At 39.2% G+C, this 13,871-nt stretch overlaps 1 protein-coding gene across 1 annotated transcript in view; it reads left to right on the top strand.

Annotated features, from left to right (window-relative positions):
* The window catches only part of FAT3 (FAT atypical cadherin 3), a 607,947-nt gene that overhangs the window by 124,796 nt on the left and 469,280 nt on the right, over positions 1 to 13,871 (top strand). The window contains exon 2 of the mRNA XM_087821612.1: positions 2,038 to 5,346. Coding sequence (XP_087677738.1) covers positions 2,055 to 5,346 — 3,292 coding nt within the window. The 5' untranslated portion in view covers positions 2,038 to 2,054. The remainder of the gene's footprint in view (positions 1 to 2,037; positions 5,347 to 13,871) is intronic.

Raw genomic sequence — 13,871 nt, 5'->3', positions numbered from 1 at the left:
TTTAAAACCAGAAAGGAGATAACCAAATGGAAAAGCTGGGTGGGTTTTATGCTTTTCCATCAGTGATAAATGTTGACTAGTTCCATAGAATTAAACTATGATATGTATGCTTCTAGGGGGCTTTAATTATTTCATTCTTGTTGCAAATAATTTAAAGAGGAAGATGGTGTGAGGGGAAAAAGCGTGGCTTTTACAATAAGAAAGACCAGGATTTGAGATTCTGCTCTGATACTTACCAGCAGGGAGGCATCTGCTGAGTGGGACAGTGTTTCAAACGAACAGGTTAACTTTTCTAACTTTCAGTTTTCTAACATGTAGTTTGGAAAAATAGTACCTATTGCTTAGGGTTTTTGTAAGGATTAAATATAGCAAAGTGGGAAAGTGCCTGACACAATGCCTAACTCACGGTGTGCACAGGATTCATTTTCCATGTCTAATTTTCTCCACATTTCCCATAGAGGAGAAAGGGAATGTGAGGCCTGCAGAGAGTAAGCCTTAGTGGAAGAACTGGTAAACTGGGGGACTAAAAATCTGAGCCATCAGAGTATAAAAAGAATTAGCTGTTTATTGTTAAATAGCCCCTTCTCCTTCCCCCTTCTGGGTTTTTTGTTTTGTTTTTTAATTTTTAAATTTTATTTTTGTTTAAAATATTACAGATGTCCCTTTGTCTCCCCAATGACCCATTCCACCCGTCCCCTCCCCCTCTTCAGTCCCTCTCCGCACCACTGTCCGTGTCCTTGGGTTGTGCATATATGCATATAAATTCTTAGGTTACTCTCTCCCCCTCCACCCACCAACCTTCCTCCATCCCTCTGGCCTTGACAGATCTCAAAATAGGAAAATCTTTTTATCTTTTGATGTACATGGTCATAGAACTCTGGTGACTGTGGCAATTTAATAGACTGATAAAGATAATTGAAAGTAATTCCTTAAATTACTCTTAAGAAAATAATTTTTTTGTAAATCTTTAACTTTCTTTTTTCTTTTTCTTTCCTCCCCCACAAAATCTTTCTTACCTTTCTTGTTCTGAGTAGCACAGTGTGCTCATAGATATCACTGAGATGGTGCAACTTCTTAGGGATAGTCCTCTCTGCTTTGTTCGTTACATGATGTTTTCTTCATTCTCAATGTGTTGGATTATGCGTAAATTTTGATCAATTTAAAAGTCAGCACAACTGACTTTAAAGATAGTAATTGTGAAGTAATTATGTAACCCATTAATGAATAATGTTAACTGAAGAAATATAAGAAAATGAACATATGTCCCCAAATCCCACTACACAGTTAATCCCTTTTAAATGTAAAAATGCAGTTGTACATTAGACGTTTAGATAATTATAGAATTATACCACATATACTGTCTTATGATTTTTTTTAACTTTGCATCTGTCTTATCACATCTGAAAATACATATTTTTTAAATAATTATTTTTAGTGACTGCATAGTGTTTCGCTTTATGGATGTGCCAAAAATTATTTGATTCTCTATTGATAAGAAATTAGTATCTTTTCAATTTTTTTGTATTTTAAACTTAACTACAAATAAATGTACACTTGTATAATTATTTCTATAGGATAAATGCTTAGAAGATAATTCCAAGTCAGAGGTAAATGCACTTCTTAAGGCTTCCAATACATATTTCTGAATTGACCTTCAGAATGCAGGAAATCTTTTACCAATGAATAATTCCATCAATAGTGTAAAAGTGTCACAGTAAAAAAAAACTACTTGAGGCTAAATTCTAGTGATTTTGAATCCTTGTCATCTTATAGTGGTAAGGTTTCTACTTTTTTATTGTATTCGTGTGTTAGTAAAAACTATTTTTTATTACATTTATTGGGTTGACATTGGTTGATAGGATCATATAGGTTTCAAGTGCAAATTTCTATGATACATGATCTGTACATTGCATTATGTGGTAAAAATATCCTATCATTAAAAAATTAACAGTACCGTTTCGTAACCGTTATTTCCTATCCCTTCTCCCACTTTCCTCTAAGTTAATTTATCTTTTTTCTCTCTTTTCCCCCCTCCAGGATGGAAGTATGATGTGATGGACATAACTATGGGCTACTGTGTGGGTACACGGCCCCCTCCTTCCTGCCTCATCCTCCTGCTTCTCAAGCTCTTGGCCACTGTGTCCCAGGGGCTGCCAGGGGCCGGGCCCCTGGGCTTCCACTTCACACATTCCGTTTACAATGCTACCGTGTATGAGAACTCAGCAGCGAGGACCTACGTCAACAGCCAGAGCCGAATGGGCATCACCTTAATTGATCTGTCCTGGGATATCAAGTACAGAATCGTCTCTGGGGATGAAGAAGGCTTTTTCAAAGCAGAGGAAGTCATCATCGCAGATTTCTGTTTTCTCAGAATAAGAACTAAAGGCGGCAATTCTGCCATATTGAACAGGGAAATTCAGGACAATTATTTATTGATAATAAAAGGTTCGGTCAGAGGGGAGGATTTGGAAGCATGGACCAAAGTGAATATTCAGGTTTTGGATATGAATGATCTGAGGCCCTTATTTTCACCCACAACATACTCCGTTACCATAGCGGAAAGCACACCTTTAAGGACGAGTGTCGCCCAGGTGACAGCAACGGATGCCGATATTGGTTCCAATGGGGAATTCTACTACTACTTTAAAAACAAAGTCGATCTCTTCTCGGTTCACCCCACGAGTGGTGTCATCTCTTTGAGTGGACGATTAAATTACGACGAAAAGAACAGGTATGACTTGGAAATTTTGGCCGTGGACCGAGGGATGAAACTCTATGGGAACAACGGGGTGAGCAGCACCGCGAAGCTTTATGTTCACATTGAACGAATAAATGAACACGCCCCAGCCATCCATGTCGTCACTCATGTTCCTTTCTCCCTGGACAAAGAGCCGACATATGCGGTGGTGACCGTCGATGACCTCGATGAGGGGGCCAATGGAGAGATTGAGTCTGTTTCCATTGTGGCTGGGGATCCTTTAGATCAGTTCTTCCTGGCGAAGGAAGGAAAGTGGATAAACGAATATAAGATTAAGGAGAGAAAGCGGGTCGACTGGGAGAGCTTTCCCTATGGCTATAATCTCACTCTTCAAGCCAAAGACAAGGGGTCGCCTCAGAAATTTTCTGCCGTAAAGATCGTCCACATCGCCAACCCCAAGAGAGACACTGTCCCAGTTAGATTTGAAAAAGAAATGTACGATGTGAGCATTAGTGAATTTTCCCCTCCTGGTGTTGTGGTTGCCATAGTAAAATTAAGCCCGGAACCGCTAGATGTGGAATACAAACTATCTCCTGGTGAGGATGCACAGTACTTCAAAATTAATCCTCGGTCAGGTCTGATTGTCACAGCACAGCCACTGAATACCGTTAAGAAGGAAGTTTATAAGCTGGTGGTGACAAACAAGGAAGGGGATTTAAAAGCACAAGTCACCATTGGCATAGAAGACGCGAACGACCACACCCCAGAATTTCAGCAGCCACTGTATGAGGCTTTTGTGAATGAAAGTGTTCCAGTGGGAACAAGCGTTCTGATGGTTTCAGCTTCCGATAAGGACAAGGGAGAAAATGGGTACATCACCTACAGCATCGCCAGCCTGAATTTGTTGCCGTTTGCCATTAACCAGTTTACAGGTGTTGTTAGCACGACTGAAGAATTGGATTTTGAATCCTCTCCAGAAACTTACAGGTTCATTGTCAGAGCCTCTGACTGGGGTTCCCCATACCGGCATGAAAGCGAGGTAAATGTGACTATTCAAATAGGGAATGTCAATGACAACACCCCTCTCTTTGAGAAAGTAGCTTGCCAGGGAGTTATTTCATATGACTTTCCAGTTGGGGGTCATATCACAGCCGTCTCTGCAATCGATATTGATGAACTTGAACTTGTAAAGTACAAAATCATCTCTGGAAATGAACTTGGTTTTTTTTATTTAAATCCAGACTCTGGTGTTTTGCAGCTTAAAAAGTCACTGATGAATTCTGGCATTAAAAATAGTCAGTTTGCCCTCAGAATTACAGCAACCGATGGAGAGAATTTTGCAGATCCCATGTCTGTTAACATTTCAGTCCTACATGGAAAGGTGTCTTCAAAGAGCTTCAGTTGCAGAGAAACTCGTGTGGCTCAAAAGCTGGCAGAGAAACTACTCCTTAAGGCAAAAGCAAATGGGAAACTGAATCTGGAGGACGGCTTTCTTGACTTTTATTCAATTAATAGGCAAGGACCACATTTTGACAAGTCATTTCCTTCTGATGTGGCTGTGAAGGAGAATATGCCAGTTGGTGCTAACATCCTCAGGATTAAAGCCTATGATGCTGACTCTGGTTTCAATGGAAAGGTGCTATTCACAATATCTGATGGCAATACAGATAGTTGCTTTAATATTGATATGGAGACTGGGCAACTTACAGTCCTTATGCCCATGGACCGAGAGCACACAGACCTCTATCTCCTTAATATCACCATCTATGACCTAGGTAATCCACAGAAATCTTCATGGAGGTTGCTGACCATCAATGTGGAGGATGCTAATGACAATAGCCCGATTTTTCTTCAAGACAGTTACACAGTTAACATCCTTGAAAGTTCAAGTATTGGTACTGAGATTATTCAAGTGGAAGCCAGAGACAAAGACTTGGGTTCTAATGGTGAGGTGACTTACTCAGTCTTGACGGATACACATCAGTTTGCCATCAATAGCTCAACTGGAATCGTTTATGTAGCTGACCAATTAGACCGGGAATCCAAAGCAAACTACTCATTAAAAATAGAAGCCAGAGACAAGGCAGAAAGTGGCCAGCAGCTCTTTTCGGTTGTTACTCTTAAGGTTTTCTTGGATGATGTCAATGACTGCTCCCCAGCTTTTATTCCCAGCAGCTATAGCGTGAAGGTTCTTGAAGATCTCCCTGTGGGCACTGTCATCGCTTGGCTGGAGACCCACGATCCAGATCTTGGACTGGGGGGTCAAGTGCGCTATTCTTTGGTCAATGACTATAATGGGAGATTTGAAATAGATAAAGCAAGTGGTGCCATTCGCTTGAGCAAAGAGCTGGATTATGAAAAGCAGCAGTTCTATAACCTCACGGTTCGGGCAAAAGACAAAGGGCGGCCTGTCTCTCTGTCATCTGTTTCCTTTGTTGAGGTGGAAGTGGTGGATGTCAATGAAAACCTCCATACCCCCTATTTCCCAGACTTCGCTGTTGTTGGATCTGTAAAAGAAAATTCACGTATTGGAACAAGTGTGCTGCAGGTGACTGCCCAAGACGAGGACTCTGGGAGAGATGGAGAGATCCAGTACTCCATCAGGGATGGCAGTGGTCTTGGAAGGTTCAATATAGATGATGAGAGTGGTAAGTTTAATATTTTTTGTCAAAAGTGGAGTTTCACCTCTCATGAATCCTCAACATTGGAAAAGTAAACGGATATTCTCACACACTAAAATAGAATGGCAAATGAGGTTGTATTTGATGCAGAGGCGATTACAGTAAAAGCTTTTTCTTAGAATGTGTTGGTTTATAAGACCTGTTTATACAGTATTAGTCATTTTCAGTAGACGTCCCTGTTTTTTGTTCTTCTTTAGCACTACTCCCAGGTTATCTTTTGATAAGCGTAAGTAATTTTCACCTCTGTTGATTGCACTTTTGACTTTCACTAAATTAAGGGCCCTGATAAAGTAAATTACATTTGAATTGGCTTTAAATTGAAGTGTGAAATGGATTTTCAAATGGATCTTATGTACTAACCTTTCCCTTTACAGCAGTGCTTTGCTGAAGCGGTATCAGTTGCTTGGTCTTCATGTTTCACGGGCACATCTGGCCCTTGAACGACAGCATTTGCACTGTGTATGCTCCACTAATATATGGAGGCCAGCTTCTACAGATGTTTTTATGATAGACTAGAGCAGGCAGGTTGCAGATTTTATTTGCTAAAAATGATTTTAAGATTTTATTTGTAAGAGTTATTTTTTTATATTTTTAAATAAGGAGCAAAATTTACCAAATATTATTATTGTTCCCTACGTTTCTGTTTACTGTCCATCATAGATGCAGATATGTATATTTTTTCTATTTTTGTTATTCTTATTATGTGTCTTTAAGTGTACATGTGCCTGGACATGTGCATGTATATGTGTATGCCTTGATTAGCACTGTGCATTTTTCTACTCTACTTTGGATTATAGATGTCCCAAGATAGAGGCTGTGTCTTCTTTATTCTTGTGTAAGTGGTAATATTAGCACTTTACGATCTTCAGGACACATTTACATATATTAAATCATTTTCAACAACACTCATAGGGTGCTTTGATCCCAGTAATGATGATGATAATTAAAACAGGGAGCGGAAAAGTCCATTATAGGAATTCTAACTGTACATTGGTAGTACTAGAAAAAGGATTTGATAACTTGTATTAAATATTGGATAGGAGTTACAAAATATGCATCCTCACAAATTTAAACTGATTTTTATATATACATGTGCTCTAATTATGGGCGGTATAAACTATAAAATTTGTCTTCATAGCCATAATAATGGAAATGGTAAATAACAAGAAAATCGGCTTCTGATTCAGCCACCTACTCTATTTTATTATATATAACTTGCTATTTGATTGGAATATATTTTCACCTTTGAAGCACAAAATGAGAGAGGCAGGAAAGTAACCTTTGCTGAGTGTCCACTCTGTGTTAATACTTTATTACTACTAGTAATGATGATTTCTTTGAATAGTTACAGTGGGTGGTAAAATGTACAAAGGGCTTTATAATCATGTCTTATTTATTTCTCCCAACAGCCCCATAAGTAGAACTAATAATGAGCTCATGAACTGACGTTCAGAGAAGGTATAGAACTTTAAGTTTCAGACTTAGCTCTGAGTACTGAGTGTACTATGCTCCTCCCATCTAAAGACGAGTGTAGGCTTCCTTGCACGTTCCTACATACACTTGAATTTGGTATTGATCTAAAATCTGTAAGGCAATAAAGTGTTAAACAGGTTTTAAAGTTCTTAAACCCTGGGCTCATTGGTGGATGACACGGGTCATTAATCACCCTTCCTTTTCCCTTCAAGTCCATCATTTGTGTGGCTCTCCAGTTAGAGAAGCTTACCGTTGGGACTCAGGTGGATGTGGGTAGGTAGGTCAGCAGGAAAGTATTGGACTGAATCGTTAACCACTGCTACCTAGATGACTACATTGAGTTGTTTTATTAGGAAGTTTCATCTCGGTATAGCTCGATGCATGCAAGAACAGGAGCAATTCGGTGAGAGTGGCCTAGATTTTCCCCATTTGTACCATGTTATTTTGTTCTCATCTTGGGTGTTATTTCAGAAAAATGTGTGTATAGTTCCATCAGATGATATAGCTGCCCTTAGAATTCTTGACTCAAGGAGTTTGATACCCTTTACCTCTGTTGAGAAAACAACTCACTGCTCTGCATTTGTTCTGTTAGATTCTGGAGTGCACGAAATAAATTTTGCCATAGATAATAATAACTTCACTTGCATTTTGACATTACTATGTGACTTAAAATCCCCTTTCTTGGAAACATGACTCCTTTGGGTTAAAGAGAAGCTATAGGAGTCATGTCAGGTCACATACCAACAAGAGGATATAGATGGATCTAGAACCCACATTTCTCCTCAGTCCTAATTCAGTGCTCTTTGTTTTTAGGCATTCATTACGTATGTTTCTGATTTGCTTTTCTAGAGGATCTTTAATCTTTAAAACTATAATGGCAGTGCCCTTTTCCACATGTCATTTTGTTTCCTTCTCTTAGAAAGTAAACCTCTCTCTTTCTCTATATGGTAGAAAAAAAAGAAAGGGTTGGACTTACTGTTGAAACTTTTTAATGAAGGTTAGCATTTTCATGTAATAATATTCTTAATCATCTTACTTCCTCCCCTCTCACCTCTAATAGATTTTAACAGCCAAGCCCAAGAAGCTGATGAGGAATGATTGCCTGGACTTGTGCCAGGGAGATGCTAGGGTTAAGGAGAAGTTTGGCAAATGTATGCCCAACAAGAGAAGTCATCACCATGGTGCTGTTGGGTTTGCACTATTGTTGAATGATCTGTCAGCTCTTGGCTTCCCAGTGTTAAAAATCATGGCTTGAGCTGCTGGCAGAGTGAACAGCTATTTACCCCTGCAGCTGTTGCTGAGACTCATCAAGTTCAGACTCTGTTGTCTTCATTTGACCCTTGGGCATAGAATGGCCTAAACTTGTTTGCATTTTTGTCTTCTAAGAACCTTTAAGTCAGCTGCCAAAGGTTACTTAATAGCTCACATTGTTTAGTGGTTCTCAAATTTAGGAGTGCACATGAATCAGCTGCAGAGTTTGTAAACAATGCAGATTCCCAGGGCCAAGCCCCAAAGATTCCAATTTAGTAGGTTTGGGCTAGGAGCCCAGGAACCTTCATTTAAGGACCCCAAGCATTCCTTTTGCATGCGATTCACAAACACTACCCTAAATTTATTTGGGCTCTTCAAAGATATACCAGATTATGTCTTTTCTGTAAAGTCCTTTTTCTTATTCTTTTGAAAGGCAGGGAATTGAGCTCATATTTTAGATAAATTTATTAGTCAAGTTTTATAATCCAAATAAATCTTCTATTATTCATTAGCAGTGATAGTTTTCTGAATGCCTTCCCAATGGATCAAAAATCTATTTCTGTGCCTCAGTAATTGCATGCTCCTGTTTTGTGAAACTGCATATGCTGGGATTAGTTGATCCATTTAGTAGTTTTATGTTCTTGACGTTTCTGGAACTCAGTGAACAAAACCATGCCTTTGAAATTCTTTACTGTGCACAGGCATTTAATAAATGTTTAATAATGTTCACAATAAATGGATTAACTGTGGGGCCCAACCACAGTGAATTTGATCACGATTTAAATTACTAGTCTGGAAGATGCAATGTAATCATTGTTTCCTTCACTAAGAATGCATTCCCATTCTTTGACACAACAGGAATTCATATTCTTGAATACTCAGGTTTTAGATGGTTTAGAAAGAGCACATTGTCTATTTTAAACTGTTCTTTTCTATTAGATTCTTTTGCAAGCTGCAAACTTAAGCAATGATTTCACCATTTTATTTACTTGAGATTAAAGAAATGCTTAATTGGGATAAACAATTTCTAGTTTAGGACATTAATCATGGATAATTGGGAAGATATTTTTGCCATCCATTACTGCTCATTATGTTATTTTTTTCATTTATCAAGTATCTATTATGCTCCAGGCACTGTGCTAGGTGCTTTGTGGACACTGTTTCTAATTGTTGCAGTAATTCAGCAAGGTAGAGTTTAATGATGCTTGCCCAGTTAAGGTCATGCACCTGGAATTTATCAGAGCCGGGACTAGAACTCCAGAAATGGACTCTAGATATCTTGTTAGTCCCCTCTTTCCACTCCAACATGGCTTAATAACCTTGTTAAGCATATGTATTAGTCACATTTTTCTGTATTATTGCTGCATAACAAATAGTCACAAAATTTCAATGGCTTATCAAAACAGCCATTTTTTTCCTTACTCCTGAGTTGGGGAAACAGTTGAAGCAGCCCTGTTGTGGGCTGTGAATTGAGTTACGGTATGTCCCACCTGTCTTCCCATTGCAGGATGCAGCCTGAGGGAGTGCACAAACTATCTGGGATATGATGTTTTTAAAGGGGAAGTCAGAGGCACAAGAGGGCTACTAGAAGCTTGCAGTGTCTCTTAAAGCCTCTGCTAGAAACTGCCCACATCCTGTTAGCCAAAGCAGGTCACAGGGCCAAACTCAGCACTGATGTAGGGCAGGGAAGAATACTTTTACAGAGGGAGGGAGAGAGGGAGAGAGGAATAAATACTTACTGAATTAGAATATAGCCTGACATAGCCTATGACAGACAATTCTCACTAGGCTCTTTATAACCTAAAATTAATTTGGTGCTACCTGTGTGTAAGGCCCTGGGCCCGGCATTAGAGAGACCCATATAGCTACAGGTGTGATGCCTAGATCTTCCACAGTGGGAACCTTCCTAGTCTGCCTGAGCGGTCAGGATGCAGCTGCCTGTGATGATGTTGGTGGCGATGGCAGCAGTGATTCACAGGGACAAGTTCAGTGCAAATGCTTTGTACAGATGGTCTCATTCAGTCGTCCCATGAGGTAGGGACAGTTGTTTTCTTATTTTTACACATCTGGTATTTTAAGAGGAAACACTCGCATGTACCACACATATGCATTTGTATTGACCTTTCTTTATACTGAGGTTCTAGCCAGCACTTCTTCAACTTGTGTGAGCCTAGAATGCTCTCTTTATTGCAGATGTCTTGATAGAATCAGCAGAGGCTTAGGAGGTCAGATGTTCACTTTGGTTCAAATAGACATCTATAATAAGTTTCTCACAGTCATTAAACACTGTAAAACTAATTATTTTTTGTGAACAGACTATTCCAACAATAACTATAACTTTATAGTTGTGTTTAGTATCTGTGCTAGCCTTCTCCCATTTGCCTCTCCAGATACACTTTCCACCCTCCTTTCTACTTCATGTCCAGGCGCCTGAGCTCCTTGGCCAGTGGGCTCCTTTGCTCCCTGACACCTGTTGGTTCTGCCAGGGGGGACATGGAGGAGATGAAAGGGAGTTAGTTCAGGTTATTTATCCCTTTGACTCATTCCACACTGGTTGCTGTGGACTGGCTGCATCCTTCTACTGATGGGTAGAAACAGCTCCCTACTGTTACCAACTCTGGAGCACAGTATCTGTTTTTTAAATTATTATTACTTTCTCTACACCCTGCCCACACCTTTGTAAATAGTCTATTTATTAAATGCTCCTCAATTGCCCAGTTTCAGTGTACCATCTGTTTTCTTACAGGACCCTGACTGATAAAATATTTTCCTTATGTAAATATTCTAAGACAAATTTTAGGTTTATAAATATTTCTAAAACTAATGTTGTCTAGCAGTTCCTGCTAATTTCAATCTCTGTAATGTTGCTCTATGTGTTAGCACATTCCATTGAGGGCCTGGAGAAATACCAGAATGAGATTACTTATTTAGTGCTTTCATTTTACAAAGAAAGAAAGTGAACCAGAGGATTTTCTCTCCCCGTCTAGTTTATGCTTTCCCCAGCTTTTCTACTATGAACAGAAAATGCTTTACTGAGGACCCTGCCCCACCAGATGTAGGAAAAGTAGAGTTCCACCGGATGGCTTGGTATAGGGATCTTTCAAGCACGCAAGTGTTGAGATGCAGTGTGCTTTGATCTTTTACAGGGAGAAGCATTCATTTCAACTGGTGGCCAAGGGAAAAAGTCAGACATAAAACTCAGTAGCTTTTATTTAGTTAGTTCAACTGAAGAATTGGTTGCTGGCGGCCAGTGATGAGTCTAATACTCAATTTGTAGTCTCTACTCATTATCTAACTAAGAGTGAGTGAATGAAAACCAAGAAAGGGAAAATGTGTATTAGAAATAAGAGGAGCTTTTTGTCACAGCAAAAACCATTAGCTGCAGCCCAGACGTGTAAAGTGGTGGGTAATTCCCATAGCAACCTGTGTCTTGCATAATGTAATAATATATAAGCTTCCTTTTTCTTCTGTTCAGAGGCACTGGAAATCATATTTTATCTTATGGTGGTTGTTAATCTTTCCAGCTTCCTTTCCTCCAGCTTGCCTATTAACGTCTCCTTGACAAGTTGAGGGGAGAGACAGGTGTTATTTGGTGGATTTGGTGCAGTTCATGACAATTCCAGACTAACTGGCATTCCCCACCCTCATTCTTTGTTTGAGATGATGTTTTCACCTCCACCCATCTAAGTCAAAAGAGACTCAGTGAGTTTTGGCCCACGCTTATGCTTAAAATTTCCTCTTGGGACCAGAGCGAGCGAAGGAGAGAAATGAAGTTACGATCAAGTGACAGCAGAAACTTTTCTCGGATCTGGATTTTTAACCATAGCTCTAGACTTTTTTGAACATAATTATTTGAGAGAAAAATAATGTTTCCCAGAGGAGCCCTGAACACTCCACAGCATTCAGACGGACGTAGTGGTTGTCATGCAAGCCAGGTGGGAGGAAGGATTAGAAGCTTCTGGAAAGTAATGAACAGCATGTTTTTATTACTCCTTTCAGCAGGTGCCTTCTTCTTGACCTTTCCTTAACTGTTGGCTGAAGGCAGTTTAGGTTTTAATAGAGGACTGTTGGTTCAAATCTGTAATTATGTCTGCATCATGTAGCAAGTTTGAGCTGCTATTGTCCCTGTATAACGAGTAAGTGATAAAAATAATGGCCACCATAAAGAGGAAATCCAAACAGGGTGGCAAGCCAACAACCTGGAAACTTGCGTGGTCTTTTCTCTGAAACTGGACTTTCTTTTATATTAATAATGGGCATTTTTAATGGCTCACCTGGCCCTTCCTGTCACGTTCATTACTTCTGCTGTGCCAAGTGATACTGAATTGTTTTTATTTCTTCAATTAACAACAATGAAATTTCATAGGTCTATTAAGGCAGAGGTTATAAAATCTATCAACTGATTACTTCCCGTAGTAGTGGTTCTTTAGAAGTGTGGGATAATGTATTGCCCTCCATGACCCTGGATAGCTTGCATCTCATTTCAGTCTTCTAAAAATGTTTTTACAGGTGTTTTGAAGATACTTTTTTTATCATTACATTTGGAAGGATTACATAGTTTGATAAATATTTCTGTGATGCCGCTGCATTCACAGTGTTTCATTGAAAGGAAAATTAAATGAAAATTAAAATGGGCTGTCGTCTGTACTTTTAGCCTGCCAGTTTTTATGAAAGCACGTCTTATCAACACACAGAATCTACACAGAGATGTGTATAGCATTCAATGCAATTTATATTAAATTCTGGGCAGCGGTCTATGAATTATCGAATATAATAGGACTCTTCAGATTTTCCCATTGGACACTGGAGGCTTTAGTGGCTCCTCTAAGGCCACTCTTTGTGATTAAATTCACAGATTTTCATTTGCATAACATAGGTGATAGTCTAGTTGCTTTTGAAAAACAGTATGCTGGTGAGAATAATACTGACTTAGAATAACAATGAATACGAAATGTCTTGAGTCAAAAAGTGAATAAAAGTTGAAGAAATTAAGCTAAAAATTTGAGGTACACATACACAATATAAGATAGTATGCTAAAAACATTAAGGCTTTGTGGTTTACCCCCCACATCTATAATATAGAGTTTAAGCCATTTTCATAGGTTTTCTTCCACTTGCCTCTGTTAAAGTCTGCCTCTCCTCCTCTCTGTTTCCCTTCCTTTTTTCTTTCCCTCCACCTCCCCCCTTCTCTCATCCCCACATTTATAGTGCACCGATTCCCTGCTTTACTCTGAAAAGGGTGCATAGAAGATTAAGTCAAAGACTAGTAGAAAATCATGTAATTGCGAACTGTGTGACGCCTAAGGGCCTGTACCAGACATTCATCATGTTCACTCTGGCCTTAGCTCTCATTACCCTTTAACATTGTGGGATGATTTTTACAAATTCCAGTTGGAGACAAGACGGTATGGGAAATACCTGGGGCTTTAAAGCGAGTTGATACATAAGCAAGGTTCAATTATCAAGGAATTCCTAGCCCCAGAAGAGGATCTAAGTTTTGTGAGGCTTGAAGCTTAGACCTCATATAATTTTGAGTGCCTGCTTTGAGAAAAATTGTGAGAAGTTATAAGTACAAAATTATAGTATTTGGAATGAGGAAACATATCAGTAACTCATCAGTCTGAGAGTCAGCAAACACTGTACATATCGCAGAACTCAGAAAAGTAACATCATATTTTTGTTGATTAAATGCCTGACGTACCTCCCTAATACCTCTTTCCCTTACATTTTTTGGTTGCATCTTTGGTTTGATAGCCCCTTTATAAGAT

The sequence above is a fragment of the Miniopterus natalensis genome, chromosome 11, assembly GCF_054644295.1.
Source record: "Miniopterus natalensis isolate mMinNat1 chromosome 11, mMinNat1.hap1, whole genome shotgun sequence".
In the NCBI taxonomy this organism is placed as follows: Eukaryota; Metazoa; Chordata; class Mammalia; order Chiroptera; family Miniopteridae; genus Miniopterus; species Miniopterus natalensis.
This window is presented reverse-complemented; position numbering and strand designations above follow the sequence as displayed.